Raw genomic sequence first — 25,078 nt, 5'->3', positions numbered from 1 at the left:
CCTTGGGTGCGATGATCAAGCCGCTGGGGGAGTATGATGACATCAGTTCGGATTCGGATACCTTCTCAGATGATGTCGCTCTCAAGCTGGACAGGAGGGAGAACGAGGAAAGGAAAGCAGACAGGAGTGAGAGGATACAGAAGCACCGGCACCACCAGCACAAGCGCATTCGTGAGCTGATGAAGAGCAAACAGGCAGAAAAAGAGAGGAAGTTAGAAAAGAGCCTGGAGGCATCCAGCAGATCCGGGTCCACCAAGGAGAGAATATCGGGATCCTCCAAGAGACTCCTTGAAAGTGAGGAGCACCCCAAGTCACTGTCCTCAAAGAGTAGCAACAAGGAGTCTCGGTCAGCCAAAGCGCACAAGGAGAAATCCAGGAAGGATCGGGAGCTCAAGTCCAGCCACAAAGAGCGTAGTAAAAGCCATCGGAAAAGGGATGCTCCAAAAAGTTACAAAACAATTGCCAGTCCGAAGCGGAAATCCAGAAGTCCTCACAGAAAATGGTCCGATAGCCCTAAATTGGATGACAGCCCCTCAGGAGCCTCCTACATCCAGGAGTACGATCTCAGCCCTCCCCGCTCTCACACATCCAGTAACTATGATCCCTACAGGAAGAGCCCTGGTGGCTCCTCACGCCGGCAGTCGATCAGCCCACCCTACAAGGAGCCCGTGGCCTACCAGTCGAACACTCGCTCTCCCAGCCCTTACAGCCGGCGGCAGAGGTCCATAAGCCCCTATAACAGGAGGCGCTCCTCCAGCTACGAGAGAGGCAGCGGGTCATACAGCGGGAGGTCACCGAGTCCTTATGGCCGACGGCGCTCGAGCAGCCCTTTCGCCGCGAAGCGGTCTGTGAGCCGAAGCCCCATCGCCAGGTGCGTGCTCTCTGCATTGCTTTCCTTCCCCTGGGGAATGGGGAAGCGTTTGGGGGTGGTCGGAGTGGCTCTGGGCATGGGAGGGGTTAACCCCCTTCCTCATCTCAGTGGGGCCCAGGTCACTGGCTGCCTCATTTGGCTGCAGAGTGACCTGTGTGGAATTGCTTTGGTCGGGTTCATGGCAATTCCCTTTAAAATGGTGTTCACACTTTGGAAAACACCTCCCTGACTGGCGGTAGGCAGCGTCCATGTTGGCTCTCGGCAGAGAGGCCTAGGGCTGAATGAGCTCCTGGGATTAAATTACACCCACCTCTGGAGGTGGCCCCCGCAGAAGGGCCGAGGCTCCTGGGGAGGGTTGTGCTCTCAGCCTCCGCGGGAGGCAGAGCCGTTCAGCTCCTGATGCGGGATCTAATGCACTTCCCTGGCGAGAAGTTCAGCCAGGGAGAATGTTTTCACCTGTTTCTGGAAGCCTTTATCTGTTTACTACATGTGGAAACTTGATCACGCTTTTCAGGAGGGTGGCTTGTTTTGAGTGTATTTTGCTCTTTCTGAACTGACTTGTCTTTTCTCTTCCCTTGAATTAGAGGTGACCACGTGTAAACTCCATCTTTTTAGCCTAAACTTTCTTTTCTCAGTACTAGAGTTTCTTGCTTCCATTCTGAAATCAGGGCATTCTGGAAGGGCAAGTAGGAACCAGCTGTATTTTGGCTTAACTGTAATTTTCTCTCTTTTTTTTTTTTCTTTAGTCAGTAACCTTGCTACAGAAGGAAACTATTATTTGAAGGTAGTTCTGTGTGTTTTATTTCAGATGTTCGTTAATCATCCTGTTATATGCACGAATACATAGTCTAATGTTGACTCTTTTTTTCTAGCTTCAGCTTATGTTAAGTGAGTTGCAGTTGTCACCATGGGTGCTGTGAAGCTTTGGTTGTAGCTCCATGGCAATTAAGATGTGACCTGGAATGTAATCGCTATAGAAATGCTCTGCACTGTGTTAGCTGTACTGCATCCTCTGGTCCAAACAGGAGCTGCGAGTGAAGAGGCTGCCTCCGGAGCGCATTTATGTGATCAGCAGTTCCCAAAGAACTCGGGGCTTTTGGAATTTGGCCTTTGTTACTAGAGCTCTTCTCTTAACTTCAGGAATACTGTCTTCTGTAGTGGGCTTGAAATAGTGCCTTTGTCCTTGCTGTGAGAGGTGTATTGGTTTTAGCACCCTGGAAGCTGTTACGTAAACTCTACTTATTCTGCTGTGATTTTACATAGTGAAAATTTCCTTCAGGCTGTTTCTTCTCTGCCCTGTTTTCTCTGTGTACACCTGAGAGGTTCTGAGGGATAGTCCTTGGTGTCTTTCTTCTCCCTCCCCTAATCCTTTTTGCCCTGGTGGCACTGCTCTTACACGTTATTTGCTAATAGTTTTGGAAAAGTAAGAATACAGTAGTAGAAAATGTATGTGTACTTCATGATATAATTGTGTATTATGCTAAATGTCCATGTTCAGCCCTAACCAGGAAGAAACCATGTGGAAACTGGAGAGGTATACAAAAAGGCGTTTTTTCCACAAGGCGCACTTGAAGCTTGCTCTTTCTGTAAACGGCTAGTTTCTTCTGACTTGAGAAATCAGGCAGTTACCTTTTCCTGATCCTAATTACAGGAGCAACTTTGAAGCACTTTGTGCTGCTTCCCTGAACTTACATACCTACGTAAGAAACTTTTTAAGGGCATCTTTGACTCACTGACAAAATGCTAGACCCCAAACCAAAATAGATTCCAAAGGTTACTTACTGTTTACGCTCAGCTTGTACTGAATTCTTTGAATCTCTGACTTCAGTTGATAACCTACTACTCTTCTCTCTTTTTGTACTGAATTCTTTGAATCTCTGACTTCAATTGATAACCTACTACTCTTCTCTCTTTGCTGGGCAGATAACTTACTGTGTGATATTACACCTTCAGAAAACAGCCACACGAAGTGATTTTAGTAAGGGGACAGAGGGAATTTAATGTGTTTTCCATATGCTAGGCAAATTGTAAGTTGTAATTCATTGTTGGTTTCGCTTCACTGAGCGTGCAGCCTGTACGGTGAGGCAGTTGATGTAAGTCTATGGTCAAACATCTGCTCCAGAAGCCAAAGGTGGGGCTGCCCCTCTGCTGACGGCTGTTCAGGAACTCACCTGAAAGAGTGGATCTGCTGAGCCTTCCTTGCCAGCTTCGCTGAAGCCAGGGTTGGTTGATCTGCTGCAGATGAGTGTGTAAATGGAGGCAGCTGACTCTGCACCAGAGTAGCTGGGGAGTGACTGTGTGATCTCTTCTGTTGGCTCCTGCAGAGGGGCAGCAACAGTTTGGGAGAGAAAATGTCTTTAACTGGCACATGCACTTAGGCAGTGAACATCTGACTATGGCTTAAATTCTTCAGAGGAGGTAACGCAGGCTTTTCTGGGACACTGAATTATTTCCACTGACTGACAATATGGGGTGGTTTTTTGTGCATTCTGTGTTTTCTTTAATCTCCACGTCCAAAATACAGTGTTAGGAAACTGAATCAATGTGCTGTGCTGATTGGAGAAAATACAGAATGTTTGCATTTCAAATGGCTGTGCAAAACAACTTGCTTTCAATTTAGGAGGAAATGAGGATGATTTGGTCAGTAGGGAAAATAACAGATGTGGCTTGCCATTCCTTGCAGCAACTGTTGTCACTGCAGCTAAAACTAGAAGAAGAAATTCCAGAGTCCTTCAGCTTGCTGAAGGTGGGTTGTGCTCTGTACTAAGTATAGCAGCGAAGTGTGAGTGTGTGCACGTGCTGTAGTACTGGCCACTGTTATGCAGATCCTTGCCACGGCAAAAGGTCATTGGGCATTCATAAATAAGAAACGCTGGCCGCCTGTTTGAGCTTGTTTCCTGAGCAATTAGAGCATGTGGCATGTGGTCAGGCTTCCCAGATACTAGTTTGCACTTTACTCTTAACTTCTGTTGTGGCTTGGAGCAGGTAAAGTATTCTAATGTCTGTAGATGCTCCTTGGAGTTTGCATAGTGGATAATATGGAAGTATGTAGATGTGGGGCTTTGTTGTTCTAGCAACTGATTCAGGGTCATCTCTGCTAACGGCTATTAGCCGTGGTTGTTTTCAGCTTGAGGAGGTCTGGAGGGTTCTAGCATTCCCTCCTCCAAAGACCATTCTAATCTTCTGACTGTATCAGTTAGGTTAATCTAATAATGCTTTTTTATTTGGATTTTTAGATGAGCCATCATCTCTGACTTCTTTATGTTAATTCACACTCATCATGGTTACTGTCTTGTATTTCGAGTTTCGAGTGTAGAGAGCCAACGAGGTGTTTTTTAATGCCAGAGCATTTCTATCCAGAAGAACAACCGTGTGTGAGACTGAATTGCCCCCCTGCCCATCCCCGATAATCTTAGCAAAACAAGTAAGCTGTAGAGTGTTGCCTTAACAGACATTAAGGGTGAAAGGGGTAAAAGTGCTAACTGGCTGCAGGTAAAGCCACGAAAAGATCATTCCAGAGGATGGAAAGAGTATCTTTAAAAAGCAAAATCTGCCTGTGCATCTTCTGTCTTATTGTATCTTTCTTGAGATATCCAGCAGTGATAAAAGCAAGTGTTGCTGTGGAAGACTGCCCCTCAGCAAGTGCAGTAGTGGTGTTGAGGCTGTTGATGGTCTAATGATACGAGGTAAGATTTGTTGTAGAGTGGTCTATTACTGGTTACGTTGATGTAGCTGGGAAAGCACACAAGCTTCTGCATGCGGTGCCTTTTTCAGGTCTAACAAAGAAGCCGTAAACACCAAGCTGGAAAATAGGCTTAGAAACAACAGCTCTTTGTATAATAACTATAGGTAATTATCATTAGACAACTGAAGAGAAAAAGCGTGAGTGGTGCCTGAGGAGCGGAGAAGACTACTGGGAACGAATAAGTGGTTAGTCCTGGTGGAACGGAGGAGCATGATGGAAGGTCAGGGAGTCATCCCCAGCCCTCATCAGGTTGGAAGCACTGGTTCTGCGGTGCAGCTCCTTCCGCAGCCACCCTTGCGTAAGAGGGTCCTACCCTGAGCCGTGTGCTCCGTCTGGGCACCCCACCGCTTCCTCCAGCATTACCTTTCCCTTGCTTGTGTCCATACAGGTGTCTTTGGTGGCTGCGTTTCTAATGTAGCACTTAAAAATAAGGTAGAATTGCACTTTTGGAGAAGTTTACTTCATGTCAGATCTGCTGAGTGATCTTGTTGAGAATGCTGCTCTGCAACCAGTTGAATTGGAATAACTGTTGGGAGGTAATCATGGGGAAGGATGGGAGACAGGGAGCAGGAAACTGAGTGTCGCAGCGTCTTAAACCATCTATCCTGAAAGAATTGTAATAGGGAATGCAAACCCCAAAACTATTTGTGGTTGCAGTAAACTACATCCTATAGGATTCATTAGGAATGTTTTCCTTAGTCTGCGAATGTCTTTGAGCATAGTGAAAACGTAATGGCTTTTTCAGCTCCTGGCAACTTTGCACTGGGATGCAGCAGGTGAACTGCTATCCAAATGGTAAACTGCGTCGGAGGCGCAGTTAATTCATTAAGCAGAAACCTTGGAAAAGAAAATGATCCTGAGGCAGCATTCCCATTACAGAACAGTGTGCTGAAGAAGAACATAGTTGAGTGACTTCAGATGACGCTTTTTTCCACTTTCTGGTTGTATATTTATTTTGTAAGTCTAAAGGTAAGGACTACCTACAGTCGTAGTGTTCTTTGACCACTGTCAGCACGAGGTTTGGGGTTGTATTTACTAGTGAGAGGGCAGAATGCTTGTGCTTGGAGTAGCAAGGGAAGAGGGTTCTGTTAAACTCCACACCGCTGTGCAGTGAGACCCTTCACTTCCTGTGCAGTCACAACTGTGTCCATCCTTGAAGATGCTGGTGGTGTCTGGTGAGGAACTTTGCATTACTCTGTCTCAATTCTCCAGTTTATTTTCCAAGCATTTGTTGTCTCAGGACAATACTGGGTAGCACTATAAACAGTTTAGACCTTGTTGTTAATTACATTCTGAGCATGGTTACAAGCGAGCCAGCAGCTAGTGTGTTTAAACCTGCTTGCTATTAGGTGTTTTTTATAACTACTGTGGAACTATGTTTTGAGAGAATTCCGTATTTTCAAAACTAGATATGTTCTGAGTAATAAATCATGGAATAAAAATAAACTTTGAGCATAGTTTCTATTATAGTATTCATAGGGTCTGATGTCAAAATTTCTCATTTTCCTGTTGGCTCACGCAGCTTCTAAACCCGTCAGAGCCTACCATGTGTACAGTTAAAGTATGCTGTCTCATAGCCTGCAAAATCCTAGTCCCACCTGAAGTGGAGGAGACAGTTCTGTCTTGTCAGTAATTTTGACATGGATACTGGAAGTACCAGTTTCCAGTTCCATTTTATTTTTTATTTTGTTTCCACATCAGTCTCCAGTAAGCTTGTGGTTACTGCCGTCTTCTGACTAGGTTCACCCCGTGCTTGCGGTGCGTACCCTGATGGTGTGAGGTTTTTCTTGCCTTGCCTGTTGCTTGTATCACAACACAGATTTTCAGTGTTTTTTTTTATTTCTGCATATATACCTAATTTAGAGCCCATTTATTGTAGAGGAAGACTGAGACCCTCTGGACATACCTCAAACAGAATTAAAACTCCTGGGTTTTTTTTTCTTCTTCTGAATCACAATATGCAAATTTGAGTTCTGATGATAGTAAAAGAACCAGGGGGAAAAATTAGCTTGAAGTGAGATGTTTCCTGAGGTGGCATTCCCGTGAGGGCAGTCGTATTTTATCTATTGTTTCCTTTAAAGTTGTGCATAATTACTGTGAGAGATTTGTAAACTGCCAGCTCATCCTCTCGACTGAAGTCTTCTGTTCAGTGCGTGCATCTGTGATCTCGTCTTTACCTTGAGGCTTGTCCAATCTTGATCCTTCGTTTCTGTCTTAACGGCATGATTGTGAGGGTAGTCCTGACATTGGAAGGCTGGATGATGACTTGAAACTTGTACTGCTTTAGTCAATAAACTCATTTCAGTAGCTTTAGTCTCTCCTGACAGGTGTTACGGACTGTCTGAACGTAGTTGACAAATAATGGATTCGAACTGTTTTCAAAGAGAGCTGTTGGTGAGTAGCTCAGAGGTTGAGAGGTGCTTCGTTTCATTATCTTCTCCCTGTTCTCTCCACAGGAAGTCTGTGAAGTCCCGAAGCCGAAGTCCTGGGTACTCAAGACACTCATCATCTCACAGTAAAAAGCAGAGGTCTGGGTCACGCAGTCGCCATTCCAGTATATCACCGACAAGGCTACCGCTGAACTCCAGTCTCGGGGCAGAACTCAGCAGGCAGCTCAGAAGAAAAAAAAGGGGGCGGGCGGCAGCGGCAGCAGCTGCAGCCAAGGTGGATGGGAAGGAGGCGAAGGGCTCACCTGTTTTCCTGTCTAGAAAGGAGAACAGCCTAGCTGAACTTAAGGAGTCTGGAACAGAATCTAAAAAGGTCATCAAAACTGTTAAATCTGAAAAATCATCTTCAGATACAGAATTAGTTAATTTACTGTATACAAATGCAGAGACTAAAGCCCCTGCAGAGACAACAAAAATCAAGGCAGAGGAGAACTCTGAGAGGAAACATCCTGTTCCAGTTAGAGATTCAAAACAGACGGGAACAAAAGACTTGAAACCTGTAGCAGTGGTAGAGGACCTCCTATCTCCAAAAGAGACAGACGCAGCAGAGAAGGAGATTCCACCCCCACTACCTTCAATAAAATCACCTCCTCCACCTCTGCCGACAACCACACCACCACCTCCAACTCCGCCGTTGCCGCCTTTGCCTCCATCACCTGCTGTTCCACCTTTGCCACCATCCCAACTGACTCCCGTTCAGGTCCCTACTTCAGCCCCAACGTCTTTGCCATCTTCTTCCCACCCAAGGACGTCTACTTTATCCTCTCAGGTGAACTCTCAGTCCTCTGTCCAAGTTGCTACAAAAACACAAGTGTCTGTGACGGCTGCTATCCCACACCTGAAAACTTCAACGTTGCCTCCGCTTCCGCTCCCCCCTATTTTAGTTGGGGAAGATGACTTGGATAGGTAAGGTCACACGAGAGCATCCTGTTTGCATTTAGAAGCAAAACATTGAAATAAACAGATTCTTTTGGTTAGTTTGACAGTTCCTAGCTTATCCTGCAGAGTACACCGAGGGCTATGCCACTGGTAAAAATGCATTATTGCACGGCTGTTCCTGGTTTTGGCCTTGTCAGGTTTATGTGGAGAGTTTTGTGATCCTGTGCAGGTAGTTACATCTTATCTCGGCGAGAAAGAGAGGTTTGGCTGCTGTTTTAATGCTGGTTAGTGAAGGTTTTGCATCGCTCTTTGTTCATATTTATTACAATAATGAAACATGGATCTGGAATTATGCATCCCTTTGCGTTGCAGCCATTTGCACAGGCTTATTTTGAAATTGCTTTTTTGTTTAATTCCTCCAAAACCTGTGCTTAAGTAACAGGAAAGAGCTTAACCATTCCAATACAAGAACACAAACCAGAGCTATTTCTGTTCCAAATTCATCAAACATGCAGGCCATGCCCACGTGTCAAAAATGGCATTGGTTTAACTTAAGTACTGTCTTAACTATTGAATAATTAATACAATCCTTATTGCTTAAGAAGTAGGTACTGATTGTTTGAAAAAGTTTAAAAATGAAAGAGTGAAACTGCACCTACTTCAGCTTTCTGCTTCCTATCATTTCTAATCAAAACATGCAGACTTAATTCTGTCCTGTAATTGTAGCTCTCACTGCTCTGCGTCTTGGCTGGTGGTGGTCTTGGCTTCTGATACGAACTTGTCTGAAAAACCTTACTGTGGGTGTTTTCTTTTGGTGGGGGCGAAGAGGGGAAAGGAACAGAATATCCAAAATGGAGGTGGAGAAGAAGAAAAACAAATCTTTTTTTTTTTTTTCCTTTTGTAGCTTAGTATGTTGTAGTGCTTTTAACATAAGGTCATTTTTTTTTTTCTACTTGATCTGCTTAGCCTGTAGTTCCCTAACAACTTCTGTATCTTCCAACCATCGCTAAAGATGTACTAGGTATCTCATTGGCTAGTAAAGCATGTTTTTTAATGAATAGTGTGTTACATGATAGTTATGACTTAATATAATTACCCTGTGGTTGAAGTGAACACAGTATGTTACATATTCTGATTCATTTAATTGATTTTCATGGTTTGTCCTGGTATTGATGTAAATTAGAGTAATGTTGTCACTGTGATCAACATAAAAGTTAGGCTTGTGCATGTTTATGTTGCCCTTCCTAAGCTGTGTAATATTGTTCAGCAATCTTCTATTTAGTTTAAATGTATCTGTGATGAGCAGTAGCTTTTAACAGATTGCAGATTTTTCCCAACTCAAATGCCAGTCTAAGCAAGATTCTGCTGCTGTGTTCCCTTATTTCCAGACACAGAAACTGTCCAGCCAATACCGTATTTTTTTTTTTTAGCCACTCACACCTAGAGCTCTTTTTTTACCACGCAGGTGTGGCTTAGTTTTGTAAAAGTGTGTGTTTTTTCTCTGCCATCACTATGAACTTAGGAGTGTGGGCTGGTTGCTAAGCTTAGTAAATGGATTTACAGTGACTTTTTCCCAATAAAAAGACAGGAAATCCCGCTTCATTTTGCTGAGTCTAGTGGCAGTTGCACATGGCATTGACTGAGTATAGAAGCTCACTCTTAATCAACTGCCTTCGTGTTTATGAACAAAACTTTTCTTAGATAGACTTTTGTTTTCATATGCTGAGACTGGGAGAACTCTCCAGCTCTGAGACCGTGGTAAGCATAGGGTTTGGAAACGTGCTTTGAAGTGTTTGAGTACAAAACACACCTCATTCAATTAGAGACTCTTTAACCTTTTTTGATGCTTGCGGAGCTGTCAAGGCTTATCATCTGTCTATAACGCTTTTAGACTTCGCAGCGGTCAAGGTGCACTGTGCACTTCTCCTAGCAGGAGGAGGGGAGAAGCTGTTTAGAAGCAAGTGGTATAAACTTTGCACGTGTTTGATGTTGCACTCAGAAATTGCATAGCTTGCATAGGTTCCTGGAAACATCTGGGTGACTGTTCACAGCCCTAACATAGTTAAAAATGCAGACCTGGCTGATGGCGTTCCTTCAATTTTAGGGGAGGGGAAGAAGGGAGGTAGCTTCTAGGAGTCTTTGTTAGGCAGTTGGTGTTTGCACTTTGTCATTTTTCTGCTTGGGCAACTCTGAAGGGTCTGTTTAGCTTTCTCACTTTGAAAGAAATGCCTGGTGAAATGTCCAAAAGTTCTGGAGGTAATTAAAGTTACAGTAACCATCTAGTAGCACTAGTGCTGATATGCAAATAGATTAACTAAGCACAGATAACAGTGTGTCGGCAAGAAAACGGTAACTGTTTGGTAAGAGGAAGAGAAAGGACCTCCTGGAAGGCTGGGCGCCTGCAGGTTAAACCTACAAACACACCTTCACTCTTCCCAAATTCTTGCAAAGAAATTGGCTTTTGATGTGTGTCTGGAAGAAGGCTGAATCTTTTAGACAGGGTCAAAGGGCCCAAGCTTAGCATATACTATTAGGTATTTGAATACTATCAGGAACAAATGAATTGCCAATTAGAAGTGGATTAAACACAAAGTCAAATAAACAGCTACTTTTTTGTTACTGTGAATGTTCAATCTGTAAAAACTGGATGTTAGATCAGTGCTTCAAGTACGCATATGAAAGCCGTAAAGAAAGCAAAACCTGATTGATCTGCTCTGTTGGAAGAAAGTCTCTTGCCTCCTACATGCGGTTGTAGGCCCTGGCTGTCTAGATCCTGCTTTAAAGAACCTCTTCTGAGGCTTAACGTGGATTCTGCCTTGGTGAAGTGACCCGGCTGGGTATCATTCTGCAGATTAAGAATTTGCAGTTAATGGGGGGTGAGCTTCAGCCTGTGAGCTCTCCCACTTCTGCTATTTCTAGGATATGTACTGCTGGTAACAGTGCCCGTCAGTGAGTGCTTTCCTCCAGAGGTCTAGGCTGGCGTGACGTGCGATCAGTTCTGCATCTGCGCAGTGACTTCTTAGCAGTGGGATAAGATTGCTCCCCCATCTTTTACAGAAGATGTCAGAGCTCAGTGCCAGAACAATATCCTTCTTCATCTTGCTTGTTTCTTAACTATATTTCACAAGAGATTTTCGTGCAGATTAGGCAGTGTCTAATAAAAAAATTGGGAAAATGACCTACTTCCATCAGTTCATTTACGCGGAGTTCTCTGTGCCGAAGCGTTAGACCTGGTGATGCTGACAAACAGCAAACCTCCTGCTGGCTGCCCTAAAAATGAACCTTGGAAGGTTGTTTCGTATTTCTTAATCTTTTTCTTTTCCTGGTGAAGCGGAGATTTGCGTGGAGAAGAATTCCTGACTATTTAGACCTAGGGATATATGAGAGAGAAATTAGGTTCTGCTTATGAGACTCCTGCCAGTCTAAACCAAGCTTCTGATGCCATTGGTAATTTGATTTTTTTTTTTTTTTTTAAAAAAGTCAACTTTTGGTTTCTCAGCAATATTCACAAGGTAGAGCTACATTTTAGTCCTTGCTAAGAAGTTGTAGAGAGATTTAATTCTGTGTTCTTATTTATAGTGGTCCTTAACAAGTCATGCATTTAATTTCATTATGATAAAAGGACTAAATAGAGGAAGTAAGGGTCGGAAAGTGGGTGCTGGCTGATAACCTGACCTGTCTTACAGGAAGCTCAGAATAACTACTTATTTGTGCAAATTGAGCAAATTCTAGTTGCAGAGGGCTGTGTGTTTGTTTGAAGACAGTGCATTCAAACCTAACACTCTTCTCTCCTGATGTATTATCATTGTAAAATTAAAGGCTGTTTTGTTTTATACTTGGCTATGCTAATTTTGGCACTTAAACTTGGGCTCCTAACTTTATGTTCTCAAATAGAGAGCTGTTGTCCTACAGTAGGCTTTTTTGTTTGTTAATTGGCTGTTAAGTCTGACTTTTGTATTGTATTAACTTTTCGGAGTTTAGTCCAAAAGAGATTCTTCCTCCAAAACCTGTGAAGAAAGATAGAGAGCAGAGACCACGACACTTACTCACGGACCTCCCGCTCCCTCCAGAGCTCCCTGGAGGGGATCCATCTCCTCCTGACTCCCCGGAACCAAAGGCAGCCACACCACCTCAGCAACCATTCAAAAAGAGACCAAAGTAAGGCTGGCTTTCTTTTTTCCAGCTTTTCTGAGTTGTTGGGTTTTCTGTTTCTTCAGACAGATGTCAGTCTAGGTTTCCAAAGCTTTACGTTTTGGTGTATACTGCAGCACTCCTAGAAGAGCTGACTGCATGCCCTATTCTCTGTGTGGAGACGGCACTGTTGGAAATGCAGTCATTTTTTAAATTGAATCTGGCAGCTGCTTTGCCAGCTCTCAGCAGCCTCCCCACCCTTTATCTGATGGGGAGAACACTTAACATGCCCTTACTTATAAATCTTTAGCCAGATTTACTTCAGTTTTATAAATTCTTTTGTCCCCAGATTTGTTCGAGTGCTGTCTTTATTGAGGGAAGTGAAATGTGGAGAAAACGAGTTCATATTTCTGTTTTTTCTTATGGTATATTAACGGTTTCCTGTGGGTTGTTTCATATTTGGACCAGTCACAGTTGAAGGCCACTTGCCCTATCTATTTGAGAATTAACAGTACAGCAGTTTGGGAAGAAGAGGAGGTTGTGTAAATTGTGCACCAAATGGAGATTACGATTCGGGCATTGTACTGAAGCTGTGACGGATCCTGTTGTCTTCCCCTTTGACCCTTTCAATGGTAGAAATTGCTGGAGTGTGTCATATCAATCTCCAGCCACATCTACCCTGAAAGCTCTCTCATCTTTTGATTTAGCCTATATCCTGCAGGCCAGAGAAACCTCCTGATGAGTATCCCTATATAAAACTCGTGGTGCTTCTAGGAATTGGTTATTCCGAATAGGAGACATTCGCCTTTTCTTCATGCCCAATTGAAGTATTAGTCATGTTGCATGGTATATACAACTTCCCCTGATAACAAAATTCATGCAATTGTCAAGCGAGTTCCCTTGGCGTTTTGTACACAGAGTGCTAGCTGCACTTTTTAAAATAAAAATCAAATGTCCAGTGTTTCTGCAAAAGATTGCAAACACTGATTTTTGTCCTACTGTAGCATAATTCTTTTGTATTTTTTAGGTAAAGATACTGGTTTGGTTCTCCTTCAAGCTACTCTCAGTTAAAAGTATATAATGAGATCTTTGTAGAAATCTGTGTAACTAACTGCGTGCCCCGGGTAGGCTATAGCATAATAGTTCTGCTACCTCAAAGTCTGTAGAATTGAGGTGGCATAATATCCATTTTGCTTGTCTTTCCCACTCTTTGCACTCCTTATGTCCCCAGGAGGAACAATGTATTGCTCGTTAGCCGTATGCAGCTGATAAATGCATAACTGAAGTGAAAAGATCTGATAGTGGGAGTGTTCTGGCTGGCACGCTTTAGTATCTGAATGAAATAGAAGGATAATATTGCTGTATGCAGTGCCTGTATCTGGAGTAGTTGAGATTATACAGCATAATTCATTAAACTCTACTGAACACTCAGTTGCTAGGAGTGTAAAGACAGGGTGCCTGACCTTTGCTTTTTGTTTTTAGGGTAAAGCTTAAAACAGTCGAATGGGCATTTGTTTGTGGGATGGCGGGTGAGGTGGAGCACTCGGGTGTCTAACACTCCTCTTCCCTCTTTCAGAATCTGTTGTCCTCGGTATGGGGAAAGGAGACAGACAGAAAGCGACTGGGGGAAGCGTTGCGTGGACAAATTTGATATCATCGGGATTATTGGAGAAGGGACGTATGGGCAGGTGTACAAAGCCAAGGACAAGGATACAGGTAAGGATGCCAAGTGGCTTCAGATGGACTCCACTTCTTTAAGGCCTTGTTACTGTGGGTGTGCTTAAAACCCATTCCAGCGTTAGCGGTGTTGCCAGTTAGTGATGAATACCTGTAGAACTAGAAATGGCTCCAGCCCTGAAATAAGCATTTACATTAGATGTTTTCAAAATGGGCAAAAGAACAGAAGCTCTGAAATCCTGGTAACTGTGAGTTGGTGCTCAGCTGCCCTTTCTGCCTGTGAAATCCTGTGCCCTGTGTGTACAATTTGATGCATGGTCAGGTGGTCATGGTAGGTATAGGTATGGCAGCCATAGGTGCCAGCTGAACCCCTGCTTTTTGAATGTGCCTCTGTCGGACTTTATTGTAGCAGAGCTTGTGAAAAGAACTGGAGTGGCTTCCAGGGTAAATTTAAGTTCACCTGTGTGACTTTCCTCTGAAGCGAACTGGGAGGAGCACTGGTGTCATCTGTCTTGAGTTGTTGGTGTGATAACTTCTGACAGAGCAATGTAACAAAAATTAGTAGGGTGGTAACTAAAGCTGTTTCTTGGTGGATGTTGACTGTGCTCATAGCTACTTTCAACTTCCCCCTGGAAACCCACAGAGTTGTCAGCAGTGATGTGCGCAGAGGTTTTGACAGTGGCTTGTTCTGGCAGGTGAACTGGTGGCTCTCAAGAAGGTGCGACTGGACAATGAAAAGGAAGGCTTCCCCATCACGGCCATCCGCGAGATCAAAATCCTTCGGCAGCTGATCCACCGCAGTGTTGTTAACATGAAGGAAATTGTCACGGACAAACAAGATGCACTGGATTTCAAGAAGGACAAAGGTAGTATCTGCTGCAGGGTGTGGTTTCAATTAGCCAAAGAGGTGATGCAACTCCATTTGTTTATTCTTAGTGTAAAACTAAAAATCTAAACTCTGGTGTACATTTTCTTTTTTGCATTCCTCCTTGATACATAGTTCCAGCAAGTTTGGCATCTGGATTTGGCGTTACATCAAAGGATAGATTCCAGTTAAAATGAGTTGTCGCACTGCAGAGCAGAGGTAGACACGAATTTAAAAGGATGCATTGGATTCCTGTAGAGTCACAAAAGAGCAGTCTTAAAAAAAGAAAAAAAAAAAAAAAAAAAAAAGGCTTTACAGGGTCACTTTTACCACTGCTTAGTGGCAACAAACTTACCGATAGTGTGAAAAGTTTTCTGTCCTCTGTCACGGTGGAAGAAGGGTGTTCTAGCATCCCATTAGCTTTTGTTTGGGGCCTTTTCTGGTGTGAGAGAGAAGGGAACAACACAAACATCAGTTCAAGCCATTCATAGCAGTAGCCTCTTCAACAAACTAGCTTGAAGAAAAAACGTAGGTAAACGTGACCAGGATTTCAAAGGAATTTATTTTGGGTGCATATTTTGATTTCAGATGTCAGCTTGATGCATTAGAGGGGCTACTTGGTTGTTCTGGTTTTTTCTCCCCTTGATTGAAAAAAGAATCTTCTAGGATGCCCAGTAAGCCCTAAATATCACAAGACGGTGTTAAAGAAAAAGCCAACAGAACACACTCAACAGTGCACAAAAAAGAATATTTCAACAATTGAATCTACTTTCATTCCTCCTTTTTCTTTGTCTCTCCTCTCTTGTCTTAAATCATTTCTCTCTTTATTATACCAGGTGCCTTTTACCTTGTGTTTGAGTACATGGACCATGACCTAATGGGGCTGCTAGAATCTGGCTTGGTACATTTCTCAGAGGACCATATCAAGTCTTTCATGAAACAGTTAATGGAGGGTCTGGATTATTGTCACAAAAAGAACTTCCTTCATCGAGATATTAAGTGCTCCAACATCTTATTGAACAACAGGTAACCTGGGAGTAGATACAGTTCTGTCCAAGCTCTTCCCTGCACTCTCTCTGAGTTCAGCTGAGAGCACACAGTTGTCTTCACCTTGAGTGTGCTTAGGAACAGGAGGTGATCCACTGTAGGAATACAACCCTGCATGTTTCCACCAGTGGGGTGATGGATGGTTGTAATTAAGCAGTGGCTTTCCTGGGTGCTGCTGCTGGCTGAGAACACAGCTCCTGCTGCAAGGGTGAACAGCCCTAACAACCTTCTACTTGACTTGCTGTTGGTAGCAGTCTCTCCACGTGAGGCCCTCTGCTCACTGTTTTGCAGCTCCTTACAGTTAACTTTCTTCATGTTGACTTGAAGTAAATGGGTCTCTGTGTACACTTGGTCTCCATGGTATTTTGGCAAAAATACTGTTTATTGGAAGTGCTTGAATGCAGAGAAACCATTGAGTGTTAAGGTAGGAAGTAGCAGTTCTCCATGAACGCACTCTCTTCTCTAGATAGCAATGTTTGGCAGTAATGTAGTTCATCACAGAATACATAACAATTATTCATTTGCTGTTAATTCTCAAGTCTTTATCTGGATACCCATAAGAAAACTTTGAGCCTGTGAGAATAATACTGCACATAATTGCATCCGCATGTCTGGTTATCCATCTAAAAAATTTCTCTGGGACATTGGTCTGTTGGGAAGGGTTTGTGATAGAGATGAGACTGAATTATTGCTTCCCCCCCACCATTTCTTTGAAGCATTAAATAGGGTTTGAAAAATTAAGACTGGCATATCCAAAAGTACTTATTGCAAACATTGTTAGGTCTTTCTACTACATAGAGGGATTTCCTTACCTTTTACTGCTTGCAGCATGTGAGCCTAGCTGTGATTCAAACCAGTGACTTTTTTTGTCTTTCAGTGGGCAAATCAAACTTGCAGACTTTGGACTCGCCCGACTCTACAGCTCGGAGGAGAGGTGAGGCATAGCGGGATGGAGGAAGGGGGAAACAGTTTCCATAGGTGGGATGAGCTCCTTTCTTCTTAATGTCCACATAGTCCCTTCACTTGGAGGTCCTGGCATTGCCTGAGAAATGATTTCCAGTATGGTGTAAGTGGTATAACACAGCTCCAGCTGTCAGAAAAAATATACTCCTGGTTGGTATTAATAGCCTTTCATTAGACAAAGCAGCTGATAAGGAACCAAAAACATCTTCCCTGCTTGCCATGGACCACGTTTTGCTCTGAGATCAGTTGAGATCAGTCACTATTCAGTCGTGGCAGCCTGCTGCTGCCTGTTGCACGTCAGGATTTTTCAGTCTTGGGTACTTAAAATTTACTGTCTTGTGCACACAGGCAGACCTGTAAAATCTGTAATATCTCATCAGCTTTATTTAGCTCAGGCAGGTGCTGTGGACATCTAGACACTTGAAAGCCCACTGCTTCTACTTATATGCCTAACTCTGCAGTTGGAAGTAATAATTACAGTTTGTAAGCGTTTTGTGGTTCTTGTCATCAGTTTATATTTGTACCTTGCATTCCAGCCGTCCATACACAAATAAAGTCATTACATTATGGTATCGACCTCCAGAATTGCTGCTAGGTGAGGAGCGTTACACACCAGCCATAGATGTGTGGAGCTGTGGGTAAGTGTCTGGTTTGTATCTTTTGTCCTGTTTGGGCTGTAAACATCAGCACATGAATAGAATAGTTCTAATGGAAGGTAGTCTTAGAGTTTCAGAAATTAGCACAAATCAATCTGTTCCAGCTAGGCAAAGTGTGTTGTGATAGGAATACTTTCAAAATTCTGTGCTTTGAGGAAGTAGGTGTGTGTCACCTAACTAAAGCTATACCACTTAGTAAAAACTCCTAGAATGAGACTTTTCTTAGTATTGACATGTGAAAGCATAAAAGGTACCTATTCTCACTATTTAAAAAACAAACCAACCAATCTTTGATAATGATGTACCACTAAGATCAGAAGGGGTGACAAGCTTACTCTGTGCTGGTCGTAGCTTCAGTGTATGGTTTTAATGACCTAATAGAGAGTTTTTCTGTAACCTCTTCAAATTGCTCTGTTTGTCACCTAATTTTTTCAGCTAAATCTAGGAAACATTTTAAAGTAGAGATTTCAGGTTTCTAGTAGTGTAGGGAGCCTCATGAACAGGAGGAGTCTGGGCAGTTCAGCCACAAAGGTGGACCACTTTCCAAGTGATTCAGAACCAGAGACTCGGATTCAGCATTCAGAAGTGGTGCTGGATTTCCCAAAGTGTGTGCTTCCCATTGTGATATTCACAGGTAAACTTTCAGCAGAGCTTAGTACACAAACAACAAAGGTTTGTAAAAGTCAGGCCCTCATAATTACTTCTGGAAATTCTGGCGGTGAAGTCCAGTTGCTGTTCAGTGTCCTGTGCCAAATGAGTGCGGTTAGCCCAGTTCCAGCAGACAGGTGCCTGTATCAGACCACAGTTATATTTGGCACTGATTGTCGTTCCTGTCAGAAGGCTTAAGGGTAGATGTTAAGGACTGAATGAGTCAGAGTTGTCCCTTCCCTCCTTCTTTTCTTTCCCTTCCAGCTGTACAAATGTTGTGTGTGCGTACAAACGTCATGCGTACAAGGCGATATCCTGCACTTGGCAATGACAAACAGTACGCTACTGGCAGCTGAGGATAATTTGGGCCAGCAGATATCCCCCAAATTGTGACAGTAAAGTTGAAAAGATAAATGGGCTGAATCTGTTTTTCTTGTCATGCTATGGACACATCCTCCTTTCCCTGCAAAGAGTTAAAGCGTGAAGCCTGTGACATGTTAACCAGCCTACTAGTGAATGTTATTTCCCAGCTGCGTAGAATTGGTGACTCTGTACACATAGGTTAGTTTGTCGGTTCTCAACTACAAGCCCTGATGCAAATAACTCTCCTCAGGCAAACCTGCTTCTGAACAGAAATGCTGCAGTGTTCAAACGATCATCCCAAGGGTGTGCTGTCATGACCTCTTGCTTTTCCTCTTTCCAGCTGTATCCTCGGGGAACTGTTTACAAAGAAGCCTATTTTTCAAGCCAATCTGGAACTGGCTCAGCTTGAATTAATCAGGTAAAGCATTGCACATGCATGCCTATGAGAAGAGGTACTGTAGAAACTGCTCATGCACACAGTCTTTGTGTTATAAGAGCCCTCTTACTCTAAGCTGCCTGCAAAATAGGACCAGCAAATGACTGTAACTGCAAATGTGAATAGTTAGGCATTTAAGTGTCCATACCTGCCGTCAAGTGTGTGGCTGCTAATGTATGTACCCTCAGTAAACTTTGCTGTTGTTAGTTGAGTGCAAAAACCATGAACCTAAATTACCTCTCAGACTGAAAATTCATTGTGTTGGATGGTTTATGAACTCAAGGTAAGCATTTTTCCTCTTTCTGATACCTGCTTTTTAACCTGAGGGTTATCTAATCTTCATCGAAGTGTGCCCAGACTTAGGCTATTGGTACAGTAAGTTGCTTAGAAAGGAAATGTTTTCTCTCAGGTTGGTGACTCTTCTCCTCCTGCGTTCCACCTGCTGATCATACTCTGCTTTTCTGGTTCTCAGCCGGCTCTGTGGGAGCCCCTGTCCAGCGGTGTGGCCAGATGTCATCAAGTTGCCCTACTTCAACACTATGAAACCGAAGAAGCAATACCGAAGGCGCCTGCGTGAGGAGTTCTCCTTGTGAGTTTTGTTAGAAGAGAGGATAAGTGGCTGCGTGGGGATTATGGCCGTCTGTTAAGTTGTGCGACTCATCTGCTATCCTTTGGCTCTAGTCTACCTGGCAGGATAAAGCAGTGGTTCCCCTTCTTGCCTTCTGCCCTCAGGCAGCCCTCTCCAGGAGGGCTTCTCCCATCTGGGGAAGTCTGGAATGGGGTCACTGTCCTCTTTCTAAATATCCAATCTGCCACAGGTGCCTGCCGGGGGGGTTCCCTGCCTCTGCACGGTTGTGACACTTCTAGCTAGGGTCTGCGCTGGAAAGCACGCTTGACAGCGTGGCGTTCTCAGAGTGCTGAGGCTGTTTGACTCAGAGACGCTCTCTGGGAGGAGGATGTAATTTTGTGATCGTCTTGTGGGATTTGTAGCAGAGTTGTTCTTCGTAAATGGCAAAAATTAGACTGCAAATATCGCATATCTGATGCCTGTTCTGTTGATGTCTTTGGGCTGCTGCATCATGTAGTAATAAATTTTGACTGCATGGATTTCTCTTAGGCCTGAGGTGTCTCTCTGAAAGTGGGCTTCTCCCCCTGTTCAGAACAACCCCTTAACTCAGCCATATTTCCAACTCTGCGCAGCATTCCTTCGTCTGCTCTCGACCTGCTGGACCACATGCTGACGCTAGACCCTGGCAAGCGCTGCACAGCAGAACAGGCCCTGCAGAGTGACTTCCTTAAGGATGTTGACCTCAGCAAAATGGCACCTCCAGAGTAAGTTCCAGCTGGCATCCTCCACCACAGTGGGCTCTCTGCTAATGAGCTTTGGGAAGGAGCCACTGGCTTGGCCTTGGGTTCTTTTCAGTCAGAATTAAGTTGTGATTTCTGGGTTCTTTTCTCAACTCTGCCCTTGCATTTTGTCATATGGCTGAGCACATAGCTCTTCCTGTGCTGTTGTTTTTCTGCCTGATAACAGGCCGGTTTTAAAAAGCTCAGTTTAATGCTTGTAAGGTGCTCTAAAACTCTGTTGGAAGACATGCAAGAGTAGCATGTAGCATATCCCTGTCCTCTGTGCCATGGAGGACTGGCCAGGCCTCATTTATGCTGCTTGTTAATTGACTAGAAGAGTGGCTGTTGAGCAGTGTCACACTGCAGCTCTTTTCTCCCACTCCAATCAAGCAGATTATAAAACTCTGCTCTAGCTGCTTTGTGTGCAAGTATGGCAGTAGCTTTTGAGATGCCTGTTTTCCTTCAGAGTGACTAAAGGCAGCTGCTTTCTTAAAGCCACCAGACTCTCAAAGCTTGGTGGACTTGCACTCATTGGGGCTTGTGTGTGTTGTAGCTAACCTAGTCCATTCAGGGATAAGATCCCAGTGCAAATTAAATGATTCACGTGCAATTATGCTGCCTTTTCTGGTTCTAGGACTTGCCCCTTCTTGGTTTAATAGTGTGGTTGCAGTCAGAGGAACATCTGTGCTTCTTTTATGGCACTAATAACTTTCTGTGGTCTTTGAGGATTAAATGGGTTTTCTTGCCATGATTCTTAACTGCTAAGTGTTGTTCTCTTCCAGCCTTCCCCACTGGCAGGATTGCCACGAGCTGTGGAGCAAGAAACGCCGACGGCAGCGGCAAAGCGGGATTGCAGTGGAGGAGCCACCATTATCAAAAGTTTCTCGGAAAGAAACTACCTCTGTTACAAGCACAGACACTGTCAAAAACAACAGCAGTCCTGTGCACCCACAGCCCGCTCAGCTCAAAACAGAGTCTGGTGCTGGAGATGCAGTAGGTCAGTGCCCAGTCTGGTCTGTAAAGGGCTCCTCCTGATTCGTTACCTCTCTGGTCTGGGTGTGGGAGGCTTTTGTCTATTTTCAAGCCAGTCTGGTTCTTTCACCTCTGTTTCTACAGAAAGGGCATTCCAGAATCTTCCTATCCTGATTTTTTTTTTCCATTTTTTTTTTCTCTGCTGTGAAAACTATTGGCTGCAGAGCATTCTGGCTGGTCTTCAGAAGTCACTCACTGATGAGTTGACTATGAATTTGTTCTGTGAGTTACATTATTGGTTCCGAAGCACGCTTTCACAGAGAATAAAATGAAATGAGTCATTGAGTCACTTAAGCCAGCGAAGTAACAGATAATAGGCTGGAAGGTACAGCCATGTAAAGGGTGTGCAAATGAGCTGAAGTTTAATCTTGTTGATCAAATTATATAAAGATTAGGCACGGGATGTAACAGCCTAGTGGCTGGTGGGCAAAAGTGTACATTATTGCACTTTGCTTCTTGCAGAAAAGATCACTTGGTCACAAAGACTTGCAGGACCAGGACTTGTGCACCGGTTCCAAAACTGTGACCAACCTTCTGGTGTTTAGAAAATAGTTGCAGGGGGAGGACGGACGGTATTTTGATTTCTGGGAATGTAGAGATATACAAAGCTGCCCAGACCATGCTGATTGTTCTGTAGAAGCCTTATAAAAACCCAGATACGGGCTAAAGCTTCCTTTGTGTCAAATGTTGTGCTGACAAGTAACAAGGAAGACAAGTTCTTGCTCCAGGGAATGTACAATCCATGTGTTCAATGAAACACGGCAGATGGACAAAAAGTGGTGGTTGGATTAACAAACAGCTGAGAAAAGTGAGTGGCACGTTCTTAGTTGCCTACCAGCAAGAGGAGCTTAATTTTAAGCTTCTAAAACCACACCTTTGCACCCTTCTTCCCAAAAAGTTTGACTTACAAAGTCAGTGTCAGTGTGAAGGGACAGCGTTGTCACTTGTCACTCAGGAGACTCCGCTCCAGCATGGTACAAAGGGAGGTGATGCCACTCAAGGGTTGTATTTTAGACTAACCTAGATACTTGCAGGTCAGGACAGAGTCCTCTGTGATCCCAGGCCAGCTTTCAGCAAGGAATTGCCTTGTGCTTGACCTAATTTCTTTTGCTGTGTCAGTGGAACACACCCTTCCTCCATCCCAAACAGCAGATTAGCTCCATCCCGGGAAACCTGCTTTCCAGTGCAGGAGGGAGTGCTTTTGATCTGCGAAGTGCTGCAGAGACCTTGGGAGGGGCTGAGCTGCTGTCAAGCTTCCTGCTCTGATTAACACTGAAGTGGGCTAAAGGTTTCTAATCTTCATCACGCATCCTCAGACTTGCTGCCATAACTGTTGGTGTACTTGGTCACCGGTCTGATTCTTGGGATGCCCTCGGTTAGCTAACTCAACTGGGCTGATTTGAGAAGCAACCGTGTGTGCAGTTATGTTGGTAGATTTGAGAAGAAGCTTCCCTCTGTGGCTAACAGAGCAGTTCCCAGCTGTAGCCTTGGGTGAGTGCAGTGTGTGTGCAGTACCACGGGGTGCTGCTGCAGTGCTGTTCAGAGCTGATCACAGTCTGGAGGGGGCAAGCTGACGGTGGAAATCTGAGCAAACTATCCTGGAATCCTCCTCCCGGAGCCTCCGTACCTTCCCCTTGGCCCGGGGACATGAAGAAGAGATGTTCATTGGTATGTGCGGTGTCACGATTACAAACCAATGTGATGTTGCTTTGCCTAACCTTCCTGTGATGCTTCTTGTGTTTCCTGCAGGCCTTGGAGAAATCACCCAGCAGCTGAATCAGAGCGAACTAGCTGTTTTACTGAACTTGCTGCAGAGCCAGACTGATCTGAGTGTCCCACAGATGGCCCAGCTGTTGAATGTACACTCTAACCCAGAGATGCAGCAACAGCTGGAGGCTCTCAACCAGTCCATCAACGCTCTGACAGAAGCCACAACTCAGCAGCATGAGTCTCAGGCAGCAGCAGCAGCAGAGGAAGCCATAGAAGAGCCACCCGCGGAGGCCCAGCTACCAGAGGAGCAGGCGACTCCAGAAACAGCCGGCGCTCAGGGAGATATGCAGAACGTGCTGGCCGTTCTGCTGAGTCAGCTGATGAAAAGCCAGGAGCCTGTTATAACCCTGGAGGAGAGCAACGGGGAGAAGAGCAGTGAGCAACGGGGGCCAAGGAAAACCCCTACAATGCATTCAGAGGAAAGTACAGGTAAATAATCCACTCATGACCATTGCTTGTGCATCTTGGATGCCGTGCACTTGTTTGAACAATTAAAGTATTCCATATGAGTGCCTCTAGTTTAACTGCGGCCAGGAGGAACCAAGACATTTGAGTGTTGTGGCAGAGGGCGACAGGGGGTGTGGATGGGAGGAGGAAAGGTGCTGGGTGCTAGAACGTGGTCGAGTCTCAGATTTCAAGACTGAGAAAGACACTGACCCACTCCCTGCGGTAAGTGCCAGACTGCTCAGGAGGTTTTAACTGCAAAAAGCCAAAACACAAAAATACTTGCTACATCTCCAAAGCATATAAAATCCATTAGTGCTCCACTGTGGATGGGTCAGTGAAGATTAAAGGTTTTGTTTTTTCCAAAAAAAATGAAGGGGAAACTTGGAGGGTCAGTTCTTCCTTTAATACCCCTAGTAATCAGTTTACACATTCAGGTAGGGGTTTTTGCACAGGATGTTGGATCTCTGCAGATTTTGCCATCTTGTATTTTGTCCCAACTCTCTCTTTCACCATTCCCTTCCAGCCCTCTCAAAAAGGGGGAAGAAAAAAAAAACAAACTGTGCAGAGATTATTTTAAAGAACACACGAACTGAAATACTGGAGTGTGCTGGAAGGGAGGGATAGTGGCAGTTGTGTACATAAGAAACTTGTGCATCCAGCTTCGATGTGCCTGGTTATACGTAAAGTTGACTTTTATGAGTCCTGAAATTCAGTGACTTCTGAAGTTGAGCCAAACGGCTGGTTCTTGTAGAGCAAGTAGGAGGCATGTTTAAAAGAGCTGATTGTATCAGTGAACTCTTGGATTTCCTTTTCAAAGGTGAGTGTAAATGTCTCCATGTCTCTTGTTTCTGTTGATTTTTTTGAATTATTAGCAACATCCTGTGACGACCTCACCAAATTCTAGAAGCGCCTCCTGAGTATGTCTCAGACTCTCCAGGGAGCCTCTTTTGGCCCGATACACAACTCCTCTGCAATGTAGCTGAACGTGCTGTGTTCTCGTGCCTTCAACACACCCGCCCACCACAAGCCAGTTGTGATCGTGCTTTTTTTTTTTTTTTTTTTTCTTTTTTGCCCTAGTACTGGAAGATAACTAGGTTATTGTAGAGCAGATTCAATCAAATAACATTGTTCTCTGTTTATAATTATTTTAAATGATATGCTGTCCCCAAATCAGCTTGGCTTTAAAATTACCTGAAGATTGTTTTCTGGATTTAAATACAATCTAGTTTTAAAGTGGACTGACTGATATGGGTGGAGGGGTGGTCCTGGAAGACTACTGGTTTTCACAATAAAGTTTGACCTTTTTAATAACCAGTTTTGCAAATGATTTGAGGATCTGATTCAAACAAGGTGTTCGTGGCCTCTTATGTCATCGCCAGTAATAACTTTAATCGCTGTGTTAGCCAATCCTTTTGTCGATGAACGAGATCGAGTCAGTTCAGTTGTGTTGCTCTGCAGGAGTCAGGACTGGTTTTGTGGGAGAAGTCGGCACGCGAGGCGCCGGGAGCAGATCGCGTCCTTCGGGAAGCTGTGTCCTCCCCTCTGCAGTGTCACTTCTAGCCGTGGCGCTGCCTTAGCAGAGGGAGGGCCAGAGCTCTGCTCTCGCCTTTCCCACCGCCTAACCAAGCTGCTTTGTTCTTCTGCTGCCTCAAAAGCAGTAATACAAAGTAGTAAGAGCGTGGTGATGGTGGGGGTGTGTGAAGGGTGCTTTTGTTCTTGCTAGGAGGGGTCCTTTTGAAACAGAAACCCATGTG

The 25,078-nt window shown here is 44.3% G+C and overlaps 1 protein-coding gene across 2 annotated transcripts in view; it reads left to right on the top strand.

Annotated features, from left to right (window-relative positions):
• Positions 1-25,078, top strand: part of CDK12 (cyclin-dependent kinase 12) — a 26,677-nt gene that overhangs the window by 163 nt on the left and 1,436 nt on the right. For both annotated transcript variants that reach the window (XM_009580289.1, XM_009580287.1), the window contains exons 1-13: positions 1-871; positions 7,073-7,969; positions 11,924-12,100; positions 13,650-13,789; positions 14,446-14,616; positions 15,452-15,641; positions 16,540-16,596; positions 17,162-17,263; positions 18,633-18,710; positions 19,201-19,317; positions 19,929-20,060; positions 20,858-21,072; positions 22,857-23,306. The exon at positions 1-871 is cut by the window's left edge and continues 163 nt beyond it. In XM_009580289.1, coding sequence (XP_009578584.1) covers positions 1-871; positions 7,073-7,969; positions 11,924-12,100; positions 13,650-13,789; positions 14,446-14,616; positions 15,452-15,641; positions 16,540-16,596; positions 17,162-17,263; positions 18,633-18,710; positions 19,201-19,317; positions 19,929-20,060; positions 20,858-21,072; positions 22,857-23,306 — 3,597 coding nt within the window. The remainder of the gene's footprint in view (positions 872-7,072; positions 7,970-11,923; positions 12,101-13,649; positions 13,790-14,445; positions 14,617-15,451; positions 15,642-16,539; positions 16,597-17,161; positions 17,264-18,632; positions 18,711-19,200; positions 19,318-19,928; positions 20,061-20,857; positions 21,073-22,856; positions 23,307-25,078) is intronic.

Source organism: Fulmarus glacialis, unplaced genomic scaffold (assembly GCF_000690835.1).
Source record: "Fulmarus glacialis isolate BGI_N327 unplaced genomic scaffold, ASM69083v1 scaffold27306, whole genome shotgun sequence".
Classification (NCBI taxonomy): domain Eukaryota; kingdom Metazoa; phylum Chordata; class Aves; order Procellariiformes; family Procellariidae; genus Fulmarus; species Fulmarus glacialis.
Note: the sequence above shows the minus strand (reverse complement) of the source record. Positions and strands in the feature narration are given on the sequence as shown.